The following is a 15,743-nucleotide window of genomic DNA, read 5'->3' as shown; positions in this document are numbered from 1 at the left end:
AAATTTCTCCTTGTTTTACTTTCTAAACCTCCTTAGAAGGTGTTGCTTTCTTGCACTAAAATTTCCAGCAGAGGGAGCTTTACCATAACGTTTTGTAAAAAAGCCTCAGGTTTACTCAATATTTTTCATCCACAATCTGGAAAAAAAAGACTTTGGGTTTTTTAGAGTGTGAATTCATGACATCTTCATATAGCACAGTTTTAAAGGAATAGAAAGGGCAAAGCTTTTCCTAGAAAGAACATTTCCATATGTAGTGTTACACTATTTCATCGAGCTTCCTTTGAAACTGGAAAGTTTGCCATAACTTAGTAAGTGTACTGTGTTAGTGATTTGTAATCTGCTTTCTCTCTCCCTGACAGCAGTGAAGGACTAGTTTGAGGGAATGGTAACATACTTAGTTTTTAATATTTCTCCAGTTTGTTGTTGCTGTGAGAATTGAATTGCACAGTTTAAACTACTTTTGTGGCACTGAAACTTAATTTGCTGTTCCAGTGGCCACAGAGAAGTGCTCGAAAAGCAAAGATTCTCTGTCCATTGGTGTTCCACACATTTCACTGCAGATGGCTGTTGCTCTCTTGCCTTTGAAAATGGTGACATTTTTTATCTCATGGCATCTCTGGTGCCAAAGTGGGCATATTCTGCATCAAATTCATAAGAATGATGTAACAATATCTTGCTCCCAAGTTCTTTTTTCTTAACATAGAATATTTTTTGTCCTTTACAATCTTTCCTAGGTTCTCATACTAATTTTTTAAGTACTTTAAATAGCAGTTCTCTAGCTTTTCCTTTGTTGCCCACATGCAAAAGAAAAAAAGAGCATGGAAAAAAATTCTAGGAAAACCTCTCCTTTTTCCCAAAAAACCTTCTCTTTTCAAGCATGACCTCATCAAGATTTCCAAGCCTCAAGTCTTTCCCTGTTGTGATGGAGTGCCAAGGATGGACACACCAAGAATCTTTATTGCTTTGGAGAAGCTTTTATTCTTTTTCCTGGCACAGGCAAACCATTGAACAGACAAAATATAAATGTGGAAAGATGATTATTCTGTCACAAGATAACACAATTATAGTGTTCTCATTGAGTGCAGGGCTGATTTGGTAGCTGAACAGAATACTGAAACCTCTCCTATTACTGTTCCAGTCTCTTCTTACATTCAAATTAGCATTGGTTTAAAGAGATCTTGTCTATTAAATTTAGGGTCATACAGTGTACATGCATGTAGTGAGAGAGTAAGATGAGACTATTGCACTTGAAAATGCACATATATGTAAACATTGTGGTCTTGAATTGATTGCAGTAGGTAAATTTCATTAATTTTTTTGTTAACTAATACTTTGTGTGCATGTGATCAGTGGATTATTTCACAGTCAATGTTTGAAAATATATTGCCTAATGAATAATTCAAAAATTTTTTTTCTATATATATTTTAATGCTTTGATTCCTTTTTTTTTATTTTGTGGTATCTTGTTATTAATAAATGTAATTGATTAGTTGGTACATTTTAAAGTGATTAAACATTGCTTTTTTGATGCTGATGTCAGTTACCTTCCATTTGACTCATAGAAAGCAGGTTGCTATATAAATATATATATATAAGCATATTTCTTATTAACTTTGCCTGTACAATTTCAGAGACAGATGTATATACTTTTGGACTTGGACAATATGGGCAGCTGGGTCATGGTACTTCTGTATTTGAATCTTCAGTACCGAAGTCTGTGAAACACTTGAGGAAGCATAAAATACGTAACGTTGCATGTGGGGAAAATCACACTGCTGTAATAGCAGGTATGTAGGTGCAGACTTCTGAAATGAACTTCTAGCTATTGTACTCTTAAAAGCTTTTGCTATAAAATGAGCACTAGCAGAAGACATGTGTACTATTCTAAAGGTTAAATGAGCCACTGAGGAAGCCAGATTCGATAGGAGTTCCTGATTCACATCCGTGCCAAGCATAACTCTGTGCCCTGTATCTCCTGGGGACTTGCAGCCTCCTAAGCATGCCTTGCTAACAAGTATTCATGTTTAGAGGTCTTTGTTTTTCTGTAGTTTAAATATTATTGTTTTGTTGGGATGGGGGTTTTTGTGGATTGTCTAGACTAACTTACATTTCAGACAGTACTTTGCCTGAAATATACATATTTTTTAAATCATATTCATCTGCTGAAATTCTAAAAATACTTGTTCAGTTTTGGGGTTTGGAAGAAAATTATTTCTGACTTTGTTTATAATGGTTCTGTCCTGGTTTTGTATTGACTCTTTTTTTCCACATACAGAGAATGGCCTGATGTTTACCTTTGGAGACGGACGACATGGCAAGTTAGGCTTTGGAGAAGAGAGTTTTACAAATCTGTTTGATCCCACTCTCTGTTATAATTTCTTGAAGTTCACAGTCCTTTTGGTAAAACTTGTTTTCATGCTTCTCAGACACAAAAATACTTACCCTTTTAGGAAACACATTATTAATCAGAATCAAAATATTATGATAGAATTATAATATTTAATTAGTGGACAACACAAATTGAAGAAAAGTGGAAATTATATATATTTACCACAGTGTTCATTTAGTTTAGAATTTCTTTGGCTTGGTCTACACATATAGACTCTTTTTTAGGGTCTTATTCAGTAGTCTTGTGCTATGGCGTTTTGGTCTGTAGAGCTGTGGTAACCTATAAAATGAGACATTTATTGCTCTTAGATTGTTGGAATAGGGGGAAATTGATACCTTTTCTGAAAACATCAGTGTCACCTTTTTCAATCTTCACAATTTTTGTACAGTGGGATGTTTTTAAACCTTGAGAAAATTTGAGGTGTTCCTTTTTTGAATCCAAATGGGATGAGAAAGCAGGAATACTCTTTTATTTTAAGGAAATTGATTTAATCTATTTTTGGAGGTATAGAAGAAATAAATGCCACAGAATTGTCAACTTGAAAAATTCTAACATGAGTCAGAATTGAGGAAAATTTGGGCCTAAAGTCTGCTAATCACTTCAGTTTGTTTACTGGAATTAGTTTAAGGAAGTTTAATCAGAAGTGGTGAAAGTTTTTAACTTTTTAAAAAGTGAAACTTCTGATCTTTATCCTGTGTATATTGGAGAGTATATGTTTTTTTTTACATTTTGTGCATCTAGATGTATGTAAATGAAACTATCAGTGTTGTCCACCTTTGAATTGCATCAAAATAATTAGCTCAAATCTCTTAAAAATGAGTGGAAATATCTTTGCTGTCTTCTGTGTCAATAATTTGATAGACATATCTTTTGTTCTGTTCAGTATAAATATATTGTATTTAGCTAAGAAGTCAAAATAGATCACTAGTCATTAAAAACATAAGTACCTTTGTCTTGCTGGTGTAATTTAGGAACTAAATTTGAAGCATTTTGGTATCTCTTATTTTGATTACATTTTTCTTACAATCTAAACCCCTTGAAGTGCATGTAAGAAAATTACACCTTGTACTGATACTTGCAAATGAAATAATCAGACCTTGTTTTGAGCTGTAGGTTGCTTGTGGTGGTTGTCACATGCTGGTTTTTGCTGCTCCAAGACCTAAAGGATCTGAAGAAATACTCCTAGAAAATTTATCTGAGAATCCTTTGACTGCTACTATCCCTAAAATGAGTGGGGACTTTGTACTAGCAAACACCTTACAACTGTCAGCAGCACGAATGCGGCGGCGTCAGAGGGTAAGTTCAGAGCTGTTTAGAGCTGCCATACTTGTTTTAGGAAACAGAATCACTTTTAAAGCTAAAATCATGGCATATTAACCAGCAGATAAATATATCTTCTTAAAATAAGTGTTTAATTTTAATGTATAAAATGAAAAATTAATATTTACCTTGATCCCAAAAGTTGATACAGGAAAAAATATGCATTACTCAGATTTGCTTGTTTATTTCTGTGAAATTAAAATCAATTTTTTTCTTTCTTAAAATGTAGAAGCTGTTCCTTTGCATTTTAAAAAAATCTTATAAATATTTTAAATGATGACAAGAACCTGACTCTTTTATTGTTCCCTCTGAGTCCTTGAATATATTAAACAAGTTCATAGTTTATAAAATACATAAGAACATTTCACAATGAGCTTAAAATATCCCTAAATCCTGTAGCTACTTGAAATAGTAGATTTTACACCTTTATCCCCTCTACACATTCCATGTGATTTCCTTAAATAGCACAATCAGTTGGAGTATTTCACTTTTCTCTCTGAAAACTGCATTTATTTTGTAATAATGTATTGATGTTGTGGATTAAATATCTCAGGGTTTTTTGAGAGACTAGTTTTTTATTTTAAACAGAAATCTTAAAGTTCTCTTTTCTCCTTTGCCTATATTTTCAGAGTTCTTGAAATTATTGTGTAGAAACAACCTAAAAAAGTTTCCCTATGTAGCTGTCAACTTTCTAGGACTATGAATAATTGAAGAATTTGTTTCTGTAATGTATACAAAGTTACAACACTGTATCAGCAACTAAAAGAAAATACCACTGTCCAGTATGAAAGATTGCTTACATTTTGTTGTTCTACCCTTATTCTCAATGGGTTTTTTTAATCTTCTGAAGGAAAGGTCACCAGAACAGTTTATTCGAATGGCAAAAACTCTTCCACCACTGGGAGAAAGCTTCTTAAAACCTTCATTGCCTGTGACAAGCAACACTACCCCATTCAGTTTTTCTGCAACAAGTCTTCCTAAAGCTGAACCTGTGACAGACAGAGACAGTGAAAAAGGTGAAGTGTCCCCATATTTGCTGCTGTTTTCTGATAAGTCTGGTTTGGCTCTCATCATTCGTAAACAAATGCTCAGTGTGAACGTGAAAGGAGGTTTAAGCTCAGTCTTACCTCAGGAGGGTCTGACAGCATAAAGACATGAAAGCTGAGAAATGCAGATGAGAAATTGCCTCCCACTGTTCATGTTTGGCAAACATGCTTAAAGATCTGGGGGAGGCTTGAGTAAAAGAAAAAAAACAACTTCTAAATTGCACTTCTGGTTTCTTAAGCCTTTAGAAATAGGACTTCATACAAAAAAAGTAAGAATATTAACTGCTCTCTCCATTTTAAACAAAAAAACGGAATTACAGAAAAAAATGTTATTAGGATCAATCTTAAAGACAGGAAGACCTACAAGAGAACTTCAATAAGATAAGAGACCTACTAATTCTTACAGGACCTTTCCTCTTCACTTGGAAATGCAAGAGTACTCTTCGCTCTCTGTTATCTAAGATTATAAGGATTTGCTGTATTTTAGCTAATGCAAAAGCCTGAATAACCATAGTACTGAGACAGTGCTGGACTTTTGCACAGATGCCCTAGACCCGTTCTGGACTTTTCTGGGTTCCAGGGCATGTGTGATTTCCTGGGAAGAGCAATGCAGAAAAAGTGCAGTATGTCTGTGTAAAGGTTAGCTCAGATTTATTGGATAGTCAATTCTAATTTGAAAGTAATTAATTCAGTTAGAATTAAGATGATTATTCATAAGGCAGCCAGCATGTCCATTAGTATTTCTGGTTCCAGGAAATCAATGCAGTGAAATTTGAGTTGCCTTTAGAGTCTTCCTAGGTCTAAAACTTCAGATTTTTTCTGTATGAAATGACCATATTACCTGATAAATTTGAAGTGAACCTGAATATGATGTGAGGGCATTTTTATGATGGTGCACTGGAGTTAAATTCACTGTCTCTCCATCTATTACACAGATAATGTGCAATGTAGGTAGCAAGACTGCAACTAATTTGGTCTAGTTGTTATACTGTTATTAAAGAGATTATCCAAAAGAATCTATGTCCCATATAATGTTTATCCTTTGAAAGCCTGCATAAATGGTTAGAGATCTACAGTGCACTGAGATCAGATTGCTGAACTCTCTCTAGTGTTAATACAGATGAAAAGGAGATGAGAGTGTTTCTTCTGTGCCTTAGGCTGGGGGATGAGGAATCTGTAGACTTTAGTTCTATGTCAGTAAATTGGAAATAATCTCTATTTTATAAGAGTGGCATATTCTGTTTGCTATATATTGCATTTTCCAGTGGCATTTTTTTATTTCCCCCTATTTTACCTTGTAGAAAATGCTCATCAAAAAGACAAACCTGGTGAAGTCTCTGCAGAAGAAGATTCAGATAATGACAGTACTGACAGAAACCTTGGAGACACAACAGACACCCTAAATATGGTAATATAGTCTAATAATCTGTAATTCAATCCCTTTTATGCATGGGAAGACAAAGAGGTGAAATCATGTTTCAGGTTCTAGTACAGGACTCCTGACTAGCCCACAATGTCCTGTGTGACACCAAGAAGTACTGAAATACCGTAAAATGAGCATACATTTCATATATTCATTAGACAGCGCTAAAATATGTTGAATTTCCTAAGTAGTGTTGTAGTGTTAGATTGAAGCAGTCCAAGTAATGCAGTCCCTCCCCACACTTCAACTCTGAAATCAGAAAGAAAGAAAAAGGATGCTGGATACCACATGATGATCTTTATCTCTGTCCTTGATTTTCTTGATGATTTCCAAGAGAGAATTGCAGGAAATGAAGCAGAAGAGCTTTCTTTTCCTGTTTTGAGAGAGGTCTAGTACAGGTGGAGCATATTAAAGAGAAGACCAAAATGCAGACCTTTTGATTACTTGGTGATCTCCAAGCTTGTTCCTGCATACCTCCTTTACTTAAAAAACATGTTCACCTTATCACTTGTACACTTGTCCAAAATATTTTGTTCTCTCAGCAGAAAGAACATGTCCTGGCCTTAATGCAGTGCACTGTGGTGTTGGGTTTTGCCTTTTTTTAAACTTTGATGGAATGCCAACTTGCTGTGGGTTCAGCTTAGAGTATGTTGTCAGTTATACTGGAGGGATTGCACATTTTACTGGAATTATTATTTGCTTGTACTTAAAAGTACTTAGTAATTTAGCAGTCTTTTTGTGCATACCATTTATTTCAAAGTTATAAAACCTGATTTACAAGAAAAAAATGTTTTCAGATACAATGTACAGCATGACCTTATTTACATGTTGCACACTTTATGTGCTAGACTTCCCTCTCCTTTTTGGTTTTGTACTTATCATGAATCAATTTCAAAACATTTACCATAATGAAACAGTAAATTTGAAAAAAGCCCATCAGGCAAACTTGTCAAAATGCAAAATAAATTGAGTGCTCTTCTTAAATCAAAATGAAAATAATATGATACAGCATAGTGCCTCAATTTTTCTACACTGTGGCAACATATCATATTGATGAGTGTGACAGGAGGAGGAAAAACCTTTAATGTCATATTGATAATACAAACGCTTGGGAGTCTGAAATCATAACTTTTGCTCACTGTGTTGAAAAAGAATATGGTGATTAAGCCATAAGCAGTTAGGAAACAACAGCAAAGAACATTTGGTCATTTGAAATATATGGGAGGGGATAACTAAAATCTCCCTATACATGCCCACCTAGTAATACTCTGCCTTGCCTTGCCTTTTGGTTTTTTGCTTTATGTAGAAGAGATTCCAAGGAAAATTTCTGCTGTGCAATGTTTCTTTGAACATGTTCTTTCAAAGCTGTGGTATCAAACTGGATGCTGAGTTGAAGGTTGTGATGATAAGGGAGTAAGGTGTTATATTTGTAGCCACAATGTCTTGATGAGTGGAAGGTGGATCTCAAATGTGCTTGTGGGCTGTAAGAAAGGGCTTTCAGTCTCTACAGACCATCTAAGCTGGTTACCACTCTCTGTCTTTATAAGAAGCAAATGAGGGAGTAGAAGTGAATAGTGGAATGATCATACAGATTTGTCTAAACCTAACTGTGCAATAATAATAAAATGTTCATAAAATAGCTGTGTTTAGTAGAACTGGCCTTTGATGCTGCTTTGCCTGTTAATTATATTCAATTTTTTAATAGAGATCTTACTTTTTTGCAGACACATGCAATGAAATTGAATCCCAGTGACTGGTCCGTAGAATTATCACCTCTCCAAAAACAGAAGGTACTGTAACTAATTATATACATGAATACTCATATTGATGTTCAAAAAATCTGGAATTCTTATATGATCCTAGCACTTCACTGTTTTTGCTAGGCAAATTTGATAGGCCTCCTCTTGCTAATTTTCTGAATATCGATGAACTGAAATTCTAAGAAGCTGGCTGATGTCAGAGACAATTTGTGCAAGCACATAGAACTCCTCATATCCAGGGTGGTTTGTGATAAGAGTGTATAATATTTCACCAGTTGAAAAAGCGAGAGACTGTCATATACACAGTGTAACTTCAGCTGATAAAGTACATTTCTACTGGTTTGTTGGTGTGAAAATACTTCAATTGGCTTTTGGGACATAGTGTACATAAAAATTTTATTGACAGATATTTACCATAGAGTATATTTAAAGGAGCAATAATGCTGATTTTAATTGTGAAGTTAAAATACTTTTGTATTACCTTCTTATTTGACTCCTAAAGGGATTCAAGCTTTTCAGCGTTTTATTATATTTCTTTATAGCTTTCATTTAGATTTTAAAAATTGTTCTGCAGAATTTATTAAATAATTATAAAATTTAAAGCAGAAAGCAGATTTTCAAACTGCTTAGAAACAGCATAGCAGTGAATGCATCAGATTTTTCAGGGGAAAGTGGAGGAAGGTGTAAGAGAACTGTACTTACTTCCTTCTGTTCACATCAGCCTCATGCATTACATCTGCTCTGCCTAATGGGATGTAGTACTGGATGCACAGTCCTTACTGCATTCCCTTGGAGGGCTGGGATAGTGAGAAAGGTGTAATTAGCACATTGATCATTAACAGAATGTTACATTCTTCTCATGTGTGCACTCTTAAATTCATTTCATGTGAAATACTCTACTTTCTATGCTATCTTTTAATCCCCTCCCACAAATTGTGCCTTTTCTTGTTCAGATGCTTTTGTAACCTTTTTCTTTTGCTGTCATTTGTCTTTAACTTTTTTTTCTTTCTTTTTAATTTTCTGCTTCTTGCGTGGAAATAGAAGAACAATAAAAATGTGAAACTGAAAAGAGATGGTAAGGGTGGGCTGAAAAACAAGGATTCTGATTTTACAAAGGACTCAGAATTAGACTCTGGCTCTTTAAAAAAGCAGTCCTCACTTTCAGAGTCACCAGGACAAGATTTAGAAAAGAGCAGTGCCTTTGTAGGGAAGCCTGTGGCCAAAAAATCTGCAACCAAAGGTAAATCTGAGCATGCACAAAGTGTTAGTATTTTGAAAAGGGGTGTTAAACAAGTGACTGGGGACAAAACCAGATTAGAGAAAAGGGAAGTGGAATATGTGGATAATCCTGAAGTTTTCAGTGAGGATGTCACTTATAATCTTCCAACTGAAAAACAAATTCTGTCTGAAAAACCAAATTCTTCCAATAAAAAGTCAAAAGCCATTAAATCTAAACAATCCCTTAAAATAGAGGTACTTCCTTCTGCATCCAGGGGTCAGCCCCAGACTGATGACTCCTTAATTGTTGAAAAATTCAGTCCTGTTAGAAAGCAAGAAAGTCAAGAAGCAATAGAAATTCAAAACAAAATAAAGGATGTTGTTGAAAAATCTGAGAAGTGTGAAAGAATACACGTCAAAGGAGAAGAAAGTAGTGCAAAGCAGAAAGGGTTTAAAATATCTGTAAGTATGTCATCATCTTCAACTGAGGAAAGTAGTTATGATCTTGAAAAATATGTGCTTAAGCGTAGGAAAAAAGCAGAGGACTACTATGAAGGCAGAGACATCCAGAAGGCAGTCAGAACAATAGAAAAAGTGGAAGATAGGGACTTGGAAAAAGGAGACAGTGAGATTGAGGAGATGCAAATTACAAACAATAACAAAGAATGTGTAGAAGAGATTGATTTAAAAAGCCAGAATGAGGAAGAAACAAACTCTGATGCTAAATCTGATGAAGGTGGGCAGTTAGAAAGTAAGAATGTGGAGGAATCTGATCAAGAGGAAGAGAGTGAAGGCAGTGAAAAGGGTGAAAGTGAAAAAGAAAAACTAGATGAAACAATTGACAGTGAAGGTAAACTGGGGGAGAAAGAAGAGAGTGACAGTAAGAATGAGAGAGATGAAGTTTCAGTAGAAAAAGATGAAGAGGAAAAAGATAATGAGGAAGAAGATGAAAGAGAGGAATCGCAGGCTGAGCAGGACAGTGAGAATGAGACTGCAGAGGAGATTGAAGAGGTTAATCAGGAAGATGGCAAAGATCAAGGAGATGAGCAAGGCAGGCCTATGGAGGAAGAAAAAATGCTGAGTGAGGGGGAAAAGGAGGATATGGAGGAGAAGTATGCAAAAGAGGAAAGCACTGAAAAAGAAAAGGAGGAACAGGTTAAAAGTGAGGGAAGAAATGGGAGTGAGGAAGGAGGTGAAGATAGAGAGGGGGAGGAAGAAAAAGAGGGAGAGGCAGAAGAGGAAGGAGAAGATGAGAAGGAAGATGAAGAAGAAAATGAAGAAAAGGAGAATGAAAAAGACAAAGAGGGTGAAGAGGAGAAGTTAAGAGAAGCATTGGCAGGGAGGGAAGAAAAGGTATCTGAAGAAGAACAGGTAGAAGAAGATGCAAATATGAGGACTAAGGAGGTGGAAGAGGATGAAGTAGAAGAAGGAGAAGAGGGAGAGGGTGAAGTGGAAGAGGAAAGAAAAGATGAGGAGAAAGAAGGAACAGAGGCAGAAGCAGAAGGGAAGGAGGATGGAGCAGAAGAAGGAGAAGAGGGGGAGGGTGAAGTAGAAGAGGAAAGAAAAGATGAGGAGAAAGAAGGAACAGAGGCAGAAGCAGAAGGGGAGGAGGATGGAGCGGAAGAAAAAGAGGGGGAGGATGAAGTGGAAGACAAAAGAAAAGATGAGAAAGAAGAAGGAACAGAGGCAGAAGTAAAAGAGAAGGAGGATGAAGATGAAAAGCAAGAAGAGGAGGGAGAAAATGAAGAGGAAGGGGAAGATGAAGAAAAGGGAGAAGGGCTGGAAGAAGATGAGAGACTGGAGGAGGAAGAAGATGAGGCAGTGGGTGAGGAAGAAGAGGGAGTTGGAGAAGGTGAGGGAGAAGAGGCAGTGGAAGAGGAAGAGGGATATGAAAAAGAAGAGGGAGTGGAAGAAGAGGGAGATGAGGAAGAAGAGGGAGTGGAAGAAGAGGGAGATGAGGAAGAAGAGGGAGTGGAAGAAGAGGGAGATGAGGAAGAGGAAGGGGAAGAAGAGGGAGATGAGGAAGAAGGAGTGGAGGAAGAAGAGGGAGATGAGGAAGAGGGAGTGGAGGAAGAAGAGGGAGAGGAGGAAGAAGGAGTGGAGGAAGAAGAGGGAGAGGAGGGAGAAGATGGAGGGCAGGAAGAAGAAGAAGCAGAAGAAGGGGAAGAGGGAGAAGAAGAAGGAGAAGAGGGAGAAGAAGAAGGAGAACAGGGTGAGGAAGAAGGTGATGAGGGAGAGGGAGAAGAAGAGGAGGAAATGGATGTAGGAGAGGAGGAAGAAGAGGATGAGGGAGAGGATGAAGAAGAGGATGAGGAAGAGGATGAAGAAGAAGAGGAAGAGGAAAAAGCAAAAGATAAAAGAAAAAATTATAGTAATAAGATTCCACAAAAGAAAAGCAAGCCCAGGAAGCCAGAAAAGACACAAAGTACTGCTTTACCAAACAGCTCTAAACAAAGCATGAAATCCAAACAGCATATAGCAAATGGTTTACATAAATCAGAACAATTTTGGAACAATGTGCTACCTCATTATTTAACACTAAAGTAGCATAGACTACTGGACATGCATTTTAAGCCTGTTCAGGATACTTTGGAACTGTGGCAGACTGACTTTTATTACTTAAAAGAAGCTTTCAATGTAGTCAATATACATTATTATGTATATTATATATATGTTTAATATATATAATACACTATAATATATATACATTATTATGTATATGATATACTTTAAGTGCCAATTTCTTGAAAGAGACTGAAGAAAATGTTCAGATTTGCGAAGCTTTTATAAGAAAAATCATAAGTTTTTGATACAGTCACTTTCACAGTCACATTTATCATGTATGACACAGATTTAAAAAATAATTGCTGAGGCAATAAACTGTGATTGCCTTTTAAATAAATTGTAATGTCGTGCTGCAACATCAATTATACATTGTAACAGTGTAATCTTCTTTGCCTTTGAATCAGCAATACATCAATAATAGGTGCAGGACAGCTTACTTGTTAATGTGCCTTATATGAAAGGAGTGTCACTAAATTAGGAAATATACATATTTTTAAATTTTAGTGTCAGTCCATATTCATTCCCCCTATTTTTCTTCTGTTCATACATTGGTAAAATGTTTGAGTACTCAGCATAAATTAAAGAAAGGGCAAGTTGCCAAATTTACATAGGTCAGTTGATGGGAGGTAAATGGAAATGCAGGCCTGGGTGAGTGGTGGCCTGGGCTTTTTCAAAGGCCTTAAGATTGACTTCTTATATTAGTGTTCAGCACACAATTATATGCAAAGGCACAAGTCTTAGAATCTGGCCTAGATTACATTAGAGTCAGAATACATCTGTTCAGGGATAATTTTTGACTGTCACCCTTGGTGACAAAAATTTGAAAATACATTTGTACAACAGTTTTTACGTTTTTATACTGTGCAGTACACAAAAGTTTCTATATTATATCTGCCTACAAAATGCTACATTACATTAGTCATCTAACTCTAAGGTTCTCAAGGAGGGGAATATTCTGTTGGTGTGTGAAGCTTATATATGTTTTCGGTATCAGCCAAAGCTTCTCCCCAGTGGAGGAGATCTGTGCTATTCCTTCCTAAAAAATTCCATCTGTGGTCTCTCAAAAGAGGTAGAGCTCCAAGGCAGATGAAATAGTAAAGAAAGTGGCAAGAAAGTCTGAAATCTTTTTGGAAAAGACAAGGTTAATACTTCTGCAGTTTCCTTAAAAATACACAAATCTGGCAAGTTATTTTTGTAAGGTATTGCATTACTGTTTTGACTGTTAGGGGTTGAACTGGCAACTGAAGAGATAGGGAATCATTATACAGCATTGTTAACTAAATACTATGCTAATGGGTGGTTTGGGAAATTTTTGTAAACAGAACTCAGTATTGACATTAATTTTCTAGATAAACAATTCCTTAAATCCTCTTTGAAAATGAGGGAAAATGAGGAGAGAGAAGAAACCAAAATGAGTAAATGTCTTTCAATAAAAGTGTTAATGGAATCAATACTTATGTTGAGATTATGAAACATTTTTAATACTGTTTTATAAGATACTGGCATTAAACTATCTTTGACACAATGTCTCCAGAATTTATTTTCTAAAGAGCCTATAGTAGATTAGTAGTTTGCCAGTAGATTCTAGTCCATTTTGATCCTTCCTGCCTTACTCACCCCATCCATATACGGCATTTGAAGGTAAGATCACTTTGGTCATGTGCTGTGCCTAACAAGAAAAAGTTAATCCAGTGATTTTGTCCCTGTGAAATTTGTTTCAAACTTTGGAATTCTCTGGAACACATTGTCTTGACATCAGCACTTGTCTTTGGAACAGGGTAAGTATGCTCATATTCTGATAGAATGCAATATTTTAGCACTTCCCATATAAACAGCTCTCGGAATACAGCTGTCAGTTATTGCACAGAAGTGCTGCTTTATCATGGAAGTCCTGTGAAAATACTTCCTTCTGAAAATAAGCGGAGCTATGATGTGTTAATCAGTCTTTCTTAGGAAATATTAGGATGTCACTGTGATTAAACTTGAAGTAATATTGAAAAGTATTTTTATAGGTCTAAAACTGGGTTTCTTGGATATGTCATCTACTTCTTTGTGATTCTAGAGTTCATCTTTGGCAGAAAACTGTGCTGTGAAAAAAATCTGTAATTTCTTGTGAAAAATATTTCCTAGAGACAGGGAGAAAAAAGTGAGAGCACTTTAAAACAAGTAATTTCCAATTCCACATAGGAATATCTCTTCATTGATGCTTTGGCTGTAGCTTTTAGTCTAAATTCGTAGGGAAATGAAGACCATTTGTTGTTCCTCTCATAACACAAGCTGTTAGCATAAAGCTTTCTGAAAGAGTGAAGGAATCCAACTCGTGGGCATCTCCTCTTCTTTGTTTTGTCTGGATGAAAATTCATTGATTTGAGAATTGATTTTATGTAGTTTTTTGGATCATTCCTGTGGTGGGGGAAAAGCAGAGCATTGCTCCAGCACTTCTAAAAGGGTTTTCCCAGAATAGTTACATAAATTGTACACCATGCCAATGTTTCTGGGCTTTGAGGGGACTTTGGAACTCTATTAGTGTAATGAGTGGAATTGTATGTAGTTTAACTCATACGGGTTTATAAAGGTTGCTATGTGTGGTTTTGTAAAAATTCAGTATGTCCTTGGTATTTATTATGCCATACAAAAAACATTTATGTGCAGCACTGAAGAAACATGGCAGAAATGCTCCTGAACTTGTTTTTATTAGAGAAAAAAAATTATGCTGTAGAGAAAGCAACAGACAAAGGTTAGGATTAGCCTAACATCATTATTTCTGCCAGTAGCTACTGGTGAATGCCTTGAAAAAAACCCATTAGAATAGCACAAACATCTAGTGTTACTTCTCCTGTGTAATTATTCAGTATACCAGATACATTCAGTATATTCAATAATTTGTGGTTCAGCAGATGTAAGTTGCAGTTAACAGCCATTTTCCTTCCATGAATTTCTTCCAATTGATTTTAACCAGCTTAACATCCAATATGTATTTTGAAAAATAATTCTTACATTTCTTTACACATTGTTTGAAGAAGTAACTTGGTTTTTTTATTTGAACCCATCTTTTGATACCATCATTTGATGTCTTTGTATTCTTAGGGGAAAAAAAGCATTTACTTTCTCTTCATAATTTATTTCCTAATGATTGTCACACGGAAAAACTGTTCAGCTATGTGGTTTAAATCAAGTAAATAATTAGTGGTTTATTGATTTATTAATTACAATTAACCAGCAATCAACCAGCTGTACATTCAATTCAAGAACAGCAATACAGTAGGTAACAGCAACATTAGACCTCCATAAAATATTAATAAGCAAGCAGGAATTTCAAAGCACTCCTCTGCAGCTCATCTAGAACTTTTAATTCCCCTGCACACTTTCACAGACATGTTCACAGCATTTCAGGTGCACACACTGCCTTTTACGGCAGGCATGAATTACAAACATCTGTGGCACTTCAGTGGGGCAGGGTGCAAGTCTGCTCCTGCCTCTCAGCTCTTGTTGGAGGTGAGGGTGCTCCAGGTGACTCTGGAATGTGCTGTAGCACAACTCCTCTCTTACCCTGCAAAATTTCAGCAGGTAAGTTTCTCCATTATATCTGAAAATATCAAACCATTTATTCAGATAATAGTTCCTTTGCATAATTGGTGCTGAATGACAAAAATGTCCTTCCCCAAACTACAGAAAATGTTTGAATTTCATTCACTTCTTTTTGTTCCTGGTTCTTACCTGAATAACTACATGGATAGTCTTTAAAATGAGGCCTTTCAGAATCATACAGAAAAGGACATCTAGTTCTTGTTTTCATTCTTTTGGGGGCTTTTTTCCCCCTTGTTTTTGTTAGCTTTAGGATTTTTTTAAGATAAATTTTAACATATTTTCTCCTACCATGACACTGCCTTTGAGATCTTACCTCTCAAATGGCATTATGGGAAGCAGAATCAAACTCAGAAATAACAGGGACTACAGATCTGGAAAAAAGCTAAAAAAAAAGGGCAAGGTATATGTAAAAAGGCAAATTTTCAACTAATTTC

The 15,743-nt window shown here is 35.8% G+C and overlaps 1 protein-coding gene across 1 annotated transcript in view; it reads left to right on the top strand.

Annotated features, from left to right (window-relative positions):
• RPGR (retinitis pigmentosa GTPase regulator) overlaps positions 1-15,479 on the top strand; it is a 45,196-nt gene extending 29,717 nt beyond the window's left edge. Inside the window, exons 9-15 of the mRNA XM_071568862.1 lie at positions 1,632-1,787; positions 2,276-2,400; positions 3,503-3,685; positions 4,560-4,725; positions 6,057-6,163; positions 7,903-7,968; positions 8,980-15,479. Of these exons, the coding sequence (XP_071424963.1) occupies positions 1,632-1,787; positions 2,276-2,400; positions 3,503-3,685; positions 4,560-4,725; positions 6,057-6,163; positions 7,903-7,968; positions 8,980-11,703 (3,527 nt within the window). The 3' untranslated portion in view covers positions 11,704-15,479. The remainder of the gene's footprint in view (positions 1-1,631; positions 1,788-2,275; positions 2,401-3,502; positions 3,686-4,559; positions 4,726-6,056; positions 6,164-7,902; positions 7,969-8,979) is intronic.
• The last annotated feature ends 264 nt before the right edge of the window (positions 15,480-15,743 follow it).

Source organism: Pithys albifrons, chromosome 1 (assembly GCF_047495875.1).
Source record: "Pithys albifrons albifrons isolate INPA30051 chromosome 1, PitAlb_v1, whole genome shotgun sequence".
NCBI lineage: Eukaryota > Metazoa > Chordata > Aves > Passeriformes > Thamnophilidae > Pithys > Pithys albifrons.
The sequence above is the reverse complement of the archived record's forward strand: the minus strand, read 5'-3'. Positions and strand labels throughout refer to the sequence as shown.